At 35.3% G+C, this 11035-nt stretch overlaps 1 protein-coding gene across 1 annotated transcript; it reads right to left on the bottom strand.

Moving 5' to 3' along the window:
- Window positions 1-8746: 8746 nt before the first annotated feature.
- LOC145090013 (uncharacterized) lies at window positions 8747-9859 on the bottom strand. Its single transcript, XM_079028372.1, has one exon. The coding sequence runs from the start codon at window positions 9857-9859 to the stop codon at window positions 8747-8749; it is 1113 nt and encodes a 370-aa protein (XP_078884498.1).
- Between the last annotated feature and the right edge of the window lie 1176 nt (window positions 9860-11035).

Here is an 11035-nt window from a genome sequence, read left to right as displayed (position 1 = left end):
TACCGACATAAACCAGGTCATTAACATAATACCGTCCTAATTACCAGGACGCCGATCTAATAGTTCAATCAGCACATCAAACAAGTACAAGTACACAATCTGAAAAAAAGGGTCGGCCTTGGTGCCTTATGTTGGGTTTTGAGCATTCTAACACTCCTAAGTGTACATGCAACCCTAAATACCTTGCATCTATGTTTTCTCTATTATACATGCAATTATGAACTTTCCAAGGTATTCATCCTAACTGGCATAATAACATTGATTCATATGAATATGTCAAGTTAGAATTACATACCTCTTTGATGTAGAATTTCTTCATGAAGCTTGAGTGCCTAGTGCCCCAAGTGTGACACCTCAAATGGTTCACACAACACCAAATACACTTGGAATAACTTGAGAGAATATACACACTTCATGAAAATCGGCTAGCCCTTTCTATTACTTATAGTCGCCGATTTTGTCAACAATAAGATGCTTATATAGTTAGTGACAATTAGGGTAAACCCTAATTGTCATGGTTCTCCATTTCCTTGGATCCATGGGTTCAAATATACCATGGAGCATCATATGAATTTTAGCCCAACTTGATAATCCATGGAGCATTACCCACTATAAAAGTATGGATGATTTACAAAATCAACCCATATATTTAATTAGTCTTTTTTTGATCACTTAATTAATCCTAGATTAATTCTTGATTAATATTAATTAAATAATCTTATTAATACATTAGATCTTATAATATATTAATAAACCTTAAGTGTTATTTCTCTCATTATAGTCTATCCAAATGCATGATGCCATGCAACCCAAATGGACCATGTCGGGCCGGGTCAAGTCTTACCAATTATAGTTATGGACTTAGACATTAATCCAATAGTATCCCACTTGGATAAGTCTAAAACTATTATTGCAAGTATGACTTCAAGAACCGACTGGCAATCGTAGCTCTCAAAAGCTTCTGTCGAACTCTGACCTTGCCGATGATCTCTGACCTTTGTCAATGACTTGTCCATTAGATAAGCGATCATATATTCCTCCATTCTAGATATCATATGGACTGAGTAATGGATTATAATCATTCCCTCTGTCCATTTGTTGTTTCTCGATTTCCAATTTATGAAGATTGACTAATTGAACAAATCAAATCAGTCCAGGCCCGACCGAGCACTTACATTTGTCATCACCAAATCATTGAGGGGCCCACCGATATCGCTTTTATCCCGAAGGTAAAAGGAATGGATAAACTTTGACTCATATGGCTTGTTCTACTACTTGTGGAATCATACACAAAGGTACGTTTTATAACATCGAGTTACCAATGCATTTTCGTGCAATCAATGTATAACCAACTCATAGTAACAACTCATGAATGTTGTAGCACCTCTTGGCTATGTCCCATACCTTGGACATCTACAAACCCAATTCATGACAGTCCTGCCTTAATACCTACTTCCAACATATTATCGACTGTGGATGGTTTGAATAACTTAGTCATTCAGGAAGAACGACCTAGTTATTCTGGAAGTCAAAACATGCAAAATGAAACACAAGAATAATTGAATCTAGTATGGTATCAAAACCTATGAATATACATAGAACACTTTTTAGTTATCACCATAATGATTACTCATTATTCATTGTTTCGGTTTTATCAACTTTATACTTGAATTAAAAAACTCTAGTTGTCCCATGCTCCAAGAATGAACACTATGTTCTTCTAAACAATAGTCATGCCATACACCAAGTATGCATACTAAGTTTTTCTATGATCTTTACTTTGTGAACTAGATCGATTGAACATAACTTCAATGATTCTCTTTTCACACTCCCAAATCCTTATCGAAAATATAAGAATTCTAAATTCCTATCATTTACTGAAATCTGTTAGATTTTAAATTATATGCACTGATTCTCTTGTAATGATTATGCTCAAAGTCACAAAGACTTGTCAACAAACATTATAGAGTATTCCAATGGAGATCAAATCCATGGAGACATCCTTCTTACATTAAGTTTTCTAATCTTACACAGATTGAATAATTTCTAACTTTGAAACATTTCCATATTCCATTTTGACTATCACTTCTGAACAAGAGTTGCCTTTTTTTTTCAGAATATTTCAATATAGTCCTTCCAACAATTAACACTATACTTCCAATTGTCCTTGAGCAACCAATCTTTGGTAAACCTTAGATTATCCTCAACAATTGCTTAATCCTTTTAGTCATATCCAATTCTAGACCTTTTTTTCCTTCTTAATGCACCAGCCATTTGGAAAATTTTAGAAAGGATGAATATTATAGCACATGCAATCGATCCTATATCCGAATCATATGGACACAATTCATGATGTCTCACATAAAGACATGATACTAGACCAGTCCTTTTGCTACAATATTTCTATTTGCCAAGTTCTCATAATTTCAGATTATGAAAAGGGGTGCAGTAATCATAATCAAATTTTAGAACGCAAATAATATATCCATATATATAGAATTTCCTTATGTTGAGCCATTCCAACATGAAATTCATATATATATATATATATATATATATATATATATATATATATATATATATATATATATATATATATCCTTGACTAAATACGATTAAAACCTCAATCTAAGGATTTAGATTTGAGATGAAGTATAATTTCTTCTCCCTTAATTATAGCAAAACAACTTTTTCCCAATTGAAACCTTTTGTTTTCTATAATTAACATTGCTAACTTGCAACCTTTATCATAATAATCATGCTCCCACTAACATGATGATTATTAGCAATACACTCATGCTCCCACTAGCTTTGTCATGTACTCAGAAATCAGCTGGACTTCTAGAAATCAATACTCTATTGACTTTCTTACCAAAGTTCAGATTTTTGATACTAGATTGCTTTTATAAAACTTTATCAATATCATACACCTTATCTTAGATAGCTCACAGGTGTGTCTAAACAATTTAAGAACTATGAAATGGGATGTCGTAATCATAGTCTCGATTGTTTAGACCTTTGTCCCTTCTCACAAGTCCATGTTAGTGTGTCGGTTAACCACATATGCTCCACTAACGACTTTGAGAATGCAAATATCACAATTGCTATCTAGATAAAATCTACTTATTGAAAGTGTTTCCTCACCATCATTTTCATGAATCGGAGAGAAACCTTATGACACTTAGATTTTATGGTGTATGTGTTCTTATCCATGTGAATTTGTCAAACCATAATCACAAGACCAAGTTAGTGACAAATCCTAACTCATATGGATTGAACTTGTGCCATCTTAAATTCTTGCCACCCGACAGCTCAAGGATCTGTCATTGCTTCCAAGTTGCTGTGCAACCAATTGAGAACTCTAAGAACTCATATGCAAAGCCAACTTTAATTGGAATGGGCACAGAATATGTCAACACGATAGGTTATAAACCTCAAGTAGTGTGCTAGTGAAGAACTTCAGGTTTTATGCTTGATTAGTTCTTGATACTTTCAATACCTTTAAGACTCCCACTGTCCTCTTGACATATAAGACTTTCTTGTCAGATATTCAAGAGATAGTGTGGATTCTAATCAAGACAAACACTTCACACAATTGGCCTTAGTTGGTCTTTGTTTTATCCAAAACATCACAACTTACCAATTTCAAATGTACAAGAGTAGAAAGCTTTTACTCTTACATTTGACCAGTGTTTTAAACCTTCTTTAAGACATGTGACTCAAGTTACAATCTTAGAGTATAAATCTAAGAATTGTTTTTGGAACGAAGTATGAATCATCTTCTTGATTTAACCACTTCAACAATTCATAACTCCTCTACTTAACTATCAGAATGCACTTAGAGGATGAATTGTGATAAGGTCTCAAAACCCTTAAGATGGTCTTAAAACATGATACTAAAGTACTCTCCCATCTTTTCAGATTTGAGAAACTTTTATCTTTCTACCTAAGTTGATTCTTCTTATTCGCTCTGCCAAACATTGGAACCTTTTCCAATGTCTCAGAATTACACTTAAGCTTGTAAGTATAACCATATTTACTGAGCTATTGTAAATTATGACGAATAGTCATATCGATCTTTTGTGGTGGACTTAACTAGTTCACAAGAATGTGTACTCGATCCCTTAGTCCTTTACTTGACTCACACATCCATGTGAACAAGTAGTTAGTCTTAAATTTTCCAATGCTCGAAAGTTCTCATCCATCATGCTATACAACTTGCATGATTCCAAGTCTCGGTCCAATTGAAACCTTGGGTGACAAGAATCTTTCCTTATTTGGTAAATTTAGACATTACCACAAATGAGAGAATCAAATTCACTTTCCAATATTGCTATCAGTGGAATCTTATAAGCAACAATTTTCCACAAACGCCATTGTAAGGATACATAAAATAAATAAAATCAAAAATTTCCTTTTATTTTAAAACTTTGAGGAAAAACTTATCCTTACAATCCATATGAAAACTTATTGTTATCTATTCCTAAGCAATATCTATCATAACTCTTAAGTAACAGCCCAAGAATCCGACCTTCAAACTATGCGATATAAATCCATCTACGCGATCAGATTCAACATATTCTTTCTTTAAGTTTCTTCACTTTTTCTTTGATTCTTAAAACATCAACATGTGACCCAGTCACATCATGTATCAAGAATATCAGAATAGAAACTTAGCAGAGTTAGATAGTGGACTTTACCTGAAGTAGAGTCAAACTTATTGACTTTAACATCCTTAGGTAAAATTGGCAGCTTCGCAACTAATGCCCCTTCCTTTGGCAATATAAACATATGGACCCTTGATAATGGAACTATCTCTGATTTAGCCTCTCTCTTTACCATTTGGTCAACCGAGTTGACTATGGTCGATCCCTTTCCATTGGGAAGAGAATGCTTTTCTGGATATCCAATGTCATCTTTGTCAATGTCCATAAAGTTTTAGGAAGTTGACCTTAGAAAATAGATAAGATCATTAAGGGTCTTGTCATAGTTTGTTTCATAAGAGTCCTAAAGGAACTCACTATGTGACTTAGAAAGTAGTTGAGCCACCAAATTTCTCAAGACTTTGACACCCAAGTCTTCCGGCTTGTCAATATGTGACTACATCTCCAAGATGTGACCACACATAGACCTTTTCTTGTCAATAGGGCTTGAGTGACCTTAAGCTTTTCAAGAACTTGTGGGTTAGGGAGAATAATTGGAGGAGGTGAAAGAAGTATGATTTCCATGGGACATCATCTTCATTTAGGAAAGCTTGTTTCAAGAGATTTGGGAAGATCATAAATGTCTAAACCAGACATCTTTTGGGAGATATTCAAGATAGTTGATCTAAAGTCCCTAATATAACACCCAATATGAAATATTAAGGCTAGGACCCAACACAATACTTTTATAACTTGGAAGAGGGATGCCGTAATCCAAGCTATAAAATATTTGAAGGTAGGTGAATGACGATTCATCAATTTCCACCAAGATAAACGAAATGTATTATTAGGTTTTAATTGGTTTTGAAACTCCTAGATTCTTTTGAGATTCATTGAACTTTTCAATGGCATGTTTCAATCTCGAGTGTGCTCTTCAGGTTTTTTGACTGGGATGCCGAGGATAACAAAACAAGGTGTGAAGTAACTATGCAAATTACTTGGTACTCTTAAGTGTTTACCCCTCAATCGATGTGCCGGTTAACCACACACGCTCCATCGATACTATGATAAACATTAAGTTACCCTTTGCTTACCTTGTTAAATACGATTTAGTGTGCCGGTTAACCACACACGCTCCACTAACGACTTAAGCAAAGTGTAAAGTGTAATTTCATGGGTTAGCACCACTTTCACATTTTCCTAACTAACTAAGATTGGGTATTAATAAGAGTTTAGTTACTTAGTATTTATCATTAATACTTTTAATAAAGGGAGAATTATAGTCCTTGTCCTACCCGTGTGGCTAACGACCCTCCACCTGTCAAGGAAGCGGTGGGTGAGAGTGGACACCCATTAAACTGCCATTTTATAGACAGTAACCTTATACCCCCCTTATAGACCGGTTTCGTGAATGAGGCATACTAACGGTAAGACTGACCTGCTCTTATACATATATATAAATATTATTAACTTATAATATTATAAAGTATAAGGGTTGAATTTTAACTTTTATAGGGCTTAACTTGGAATTAAAGAATTCATGACAGAAAACTTTTCAAATTCCAAAACTTGAGGGAAAGTTTTGAAAATATTCAAAACTAATTAATTCCATAACTTATGTGTTTAAAGTAGTTTTAACTAAAAAACTCTTCAAGTTCCATAACTTGAGGACAAGTTAAGAAAGACTTTAAACTAATAAAAGAATGTAACTTTTCTTTATTTTGTAACTTATGGAATTAATTAAGGTTACACATTTTATTACTTAATGAAGTGACTCTTGAACCTACATAACTTGAGGACAAGTTATGGAGTCATAAAATCATTTAATGAGGATAATACTCTTCATTTTGTAACCTTTGCCATCTTTTATGAGTTTTAAGAAACTTGAATGTGTCCTTTCATGTAACTTGAGGACAAGTTACACAAACACATTTTAGAATCATCTCTTAGATTAAAATGGATTTAAAACACATAATCAATTAACTTATCTATTAATCTAAGCAACTCATATGAACAAAGATAATTCACATCAAACTTTTTCATGTAATTAGCATAACTTTTAAACTAATACAAAACATGAATCTATTGACAATTATCTTTGAAATTGGATTAGCATGAACATTACCACATCAAAAACAAGTTTATAAGTCCAAAAACATCTTAGGGTAATGTTCCTAGTCCATTTCTAGCCAAAAAACTCGAAAATATGTTGTCTGGGGCTCCTACTCGTCGAGTGTATCAACCTACGCGACGAGTAGGATGATTTTCTTCACGGACTTGGCGAGTCCAGTGCCCAGAAAGCCAGAAAATCAATTTTTTCAGCAATTTGCATCAAGTATAATTGAAAACAAGCCTAGACTCTAATACCACTGTTGGGTTTTGAGCATTCTAACACTCCTAAGTGTACATGCAACCCTAAATACCTTGCATCTATGTTTTCTCTATTATACATGCAATTATGAACTTTCCAAGGTATTCATCCTAACTAGCATAATAACATTGATTCATATGAATATGTCAAGTTAGAATTACATACCTCTTTGATGTAGAATTTCTTCATGAAGCTTGAGTGCCTAGTGCCCCAAGTGTGACACCTCAAATGGTTCACACAACACCAAATACACTTGGAATAACTTGAGAGAATATACACACTTCATGAAAATCGGCTAGCCCTTTCTATTACTCATAGTCGCAGAATATACACTCATGAAAAGAATTACCATAAACTGTGAAGTCATCCATAAAAACTTCAATGATTTCCTCAACAAATTCCGAAAAAATACTTACCATACACCTTTGAAAAGTGGCTGGAGCATTGCAAAGCCCAAAAGGCATTCGCCTATATGCAAATGTTCCGAAGGGACATGTGAAAGTAGTTTTTTCTTGGTCCTCTGGTGCAACGGGTATTTGATGGAAACCGGAATATCCATCCAAGCAACAATAATGTGTTTTTCCCGCTAACCTTTCCAACATTTGATCAATGAAGGGAAGTGGGAAATGGTCTTTCCGGGTTGAGGAATTGAGCCGTCTATAATCAATGCAAACTCTCCACCCGTTTTGCACACGGGTGGGGACTAACTCACCTTGGTCATTCTTTGTAACGGTAATACATGTCTTCTTCGGCACAACTTGGACCGGACTTACCCATTTACTATCTGATATAGGGTAAATCATTCCCGCATTCAACAACTTCAAAATCTCCTTTTTTACAACCTCCATCATTGGAGGATTCAGACGCCTTTGAGCTTCTCGGGAAGGCTTGTAATCTTCTTCCATAAGGATTTTGTGCATGCAAAGCGAAGGACTTAGCCCTTTGATGTCGGCTATAGTCCACCCAATTGCTTCCTTATATTCCTTCAAAGTGGTGACAAGTTCATCCTCTTCTTTTGTTAACAACTTGGTGGAAATGATCATTGGCAAAGTTTCCTTGTCTCCAAGATATGCATACTTGAGATGCTCGGGTAAAGTTTTTAGCTCCAATTCCGGTGCCTGCACAATAGAAGGAACAAGTTTCTCATTAGACATTGGTATTTTCAGCTTTGGAACATCAAACCTCATTTTCTTCTTCTCATCCATGCAAGACACAACCTCCATAATCTCTTTATCAATTGTAAATTGATTGGCAAGTTTTTCCACTCTTTCCTTTTGAAGATTCCTGCCTAAAATGAGAGCTAACACATCAAGATTAGACAAATCAAAACACTCCTCTGTCAATGGTTCAATGACATCAACAAAATTCAAAGATGAAATATCACTTGGATATCTCATAGCATCATAAATATTGAAATTTATCACCTCCCTATCAAATTCCATGGACAATGTACCATCATAAACATCAATTTTCGTCCTAGCTGTTTTCAAAAAGGGTCTTCCTAGAAGAATTGAACTCAAATTTGGTGAGTCATCATCATCCATATCAAGGACATAAAAATCTGCTGGAAACACTAGTTCATTCACTTGGACTAACACATCTTCTAGCACACCTTTTGGATGTACTAAAGATCTATCAGCCAATTGAATGATTACCCCGGTCTTCTTCAATGTGCCAATATTTAAAGTTTTAAAGATGGAAAATGGCAAAACATTGATAGAAGCTCCAAGGTCTAGCATAGCTCGTGGAACATGAAGATTCCTAATTTGCAAGGAACCGTGAAAACACCCGGATCCTTACATTTTTGAGGTAATCTTTTTTGTAACACTGCAGACACATTTTCTCCTACTTTGACAGTTTCATTCCCTTTCAGTTTTTTCTTAGATGTACATAATTCCTTAAGGAATTTTGCATACCTAGGGACTTTTTTGATGGCATCAATAAGAGGAATATTTACATCTACCTTCCTGAACATCTCCATGATTTCATTGTCTTCACTTTCACGCTTTGACTTGTTTAATCTTGAAGGAAATGGAGGAGGAGTGACTTTTGCTTCAATAGGAACTTGCTTGGAAGGTGTTTTTGACTTCTCTTCTTCTTTCTCTAGCTCCATCTTTTCTTCTTCTTCAACCATCTTTGGACCTTCATATTCTTTTCCATTCCTCAAAGTGATGACACATGCACTATGTTTTGGATTCTTCTCGGTTTGCACGGGTAGTTTGCCTTGTGACTCCAATTTACTCACAGAAGTGGCGAGTTGAGTCATTTGTTGCTCCAAAGTCTTGATGCTCGCTTTGGTCTCATTTTGAAAGGTTTGAGTACTTGTGGCTAAACTCTTAACAATGTCTTCCAAAGACATTCCCGATCCGCTTGAACTACTTCCTTGATGCATGTTTTGAGGTTGATATTGAGATTGATGAGGAGGTTGAGTTGGCTGGAAATGTGGTTGATAACTTTGTTGGTGATGCATTTGATTTTGAAATGGGGTTCTTGGTTGATAAGGTGGTGGTCTAGGCTGAAAATTGGTATTAGGTTGATGCCAATTTGGATTGCTTCTTGGCTGGAAGTTTCCTTGTTGTTGACTTGAAAATCCCATAGCTTGAACTGGCTCTACATCTTCTTGTAACATGGGGCACATGTCAGTGGGATGTCCAACTTGTGTACAAATGCCACAAGGTCTAACTGTTGGTGGTTGCACGCCCTTGTCTTTTGCAAGCATCATTACTACCTTAGTCAACTCAGAAAGTTGACTTTCAATTTTTGGAGTAGAAATTTCTTTCACCCCCCTTGGTGCATCACTGTACCACTCTTCTTCTTGGACTGTATGCTTGGACTCTTCTGCCATGTTTTTTTATAAGAACTCTGATTTCTATTGGAGTCTTATCAGCTATAGATCCACCACTTGATGCATTGAGTAATCTCCTATCCCAAGATGACATTCCTTCACAAAAATACTGCAGCAACTGATATTCTGTAATCCCATGTTGTGGACATCTTGAGCACAATTTCTTGAACCTTTCCCAATAAGTATGCAAGGCTTCTCTCTTTTGTTGCTTGATGCCAATTATCTCTCTACGTAAAGTTGAAGCTCTCATTTCGGGAAAATATTTATCCAGAAACATCCTTGCAAGTTCATTCCATGTTGTGACTGACCCTGATGGTAAGTCATACAACCACTCCTTGGCTGAATCTTGTAAAGCAAAGGGAAATGCCCTTAACTTGATTTGATCTTCTGTGACTTCATGTGGCTTCATACCCACACAAACAACATGAAATTCCTTAAGGAATTTATGTGGGTCTTCATTCTCAAGACCACGGAATGAGGGTAACAAATGGATGAGTCCAAACTTGAGTTCAAAGTTGATTGCTGTAACGCCTGTGTTTCCGGGCTTGCCATTTCTAGCAATGTAATAGTCTAGGTTAACCTCTGTAACCCGTTTTGAAATAATAAGAGTGTATTATTTGAGTATTATGTGTTTTGTGCTTAATTGCTTAATTATGTGGTTTGATTAATTAAGAATAAAAATAAGCGTCAAAATTTAAGTGTAAAATAAACTTAATATCTTTTAATAATGTTGTAGTAGTTGAAACGAGGTTTCCGAATATATATAGAACGCCCAAATCTGACTTCGTATGACGAAGTTATGATTTATCGAAGTTTCGGCTTAGCGGTGAGCAACATGTTTTACTCGATTTGAGATCGAGGGGTTTTTAGCCGAAGCAATCTAAATGAGAATCGAAGATCTCATTGTTAGTATCAAAGCGATAAAAAGTTAGGCGAGAACGGACGTCAAACGAAGAAGTTATGAATTTATAACGAAGTTTTTCTGTCGCGGCCTATTAAAAATAAATAATAAAAATAAAGTCGAAATTAGCCGACAGAGTCTAAACGAAAGTTGTAGAGCGTAGTCTCACCTTCGCGTGGATATAAAGAACGTCGAAAACGGAGTTGGTATGAAGAAGATATGAATTTCCGAAGTTTATTAATTATTTTGTATTTAAAATTAAATGGAAATTCGGA

Source organism: Lactuca serriola, chromosome 2 (genome assembly GCF_051521515.1).
Source record: "Lactuca serriola cultivar US96UC23 chromosome 2, Lser_US96UC23_V15, whole genome shotgun sequence".
Classification (NCBI taxonomy): Eukaryota; Viridiplantae; Streptophyta; class Magnoliopsida; order Asterales; family Asteraceae; genus Lactuca; species Lactuca serriola.
Note: the sequence above shows the minus strand (reverse complement) of the source record. Positions and strands in the feature narration are given on the sequence as shown.

Excerpts from the sequence above, each read along its gene's own strand:
- LOC145090013 (XM_079028372.1), bottom strand. The coding sequence starts at position 9,859 with ATGGCAGAAGAGTCCAAGCATACAGTCCAAGAAGAAGAGTGGTACAGT.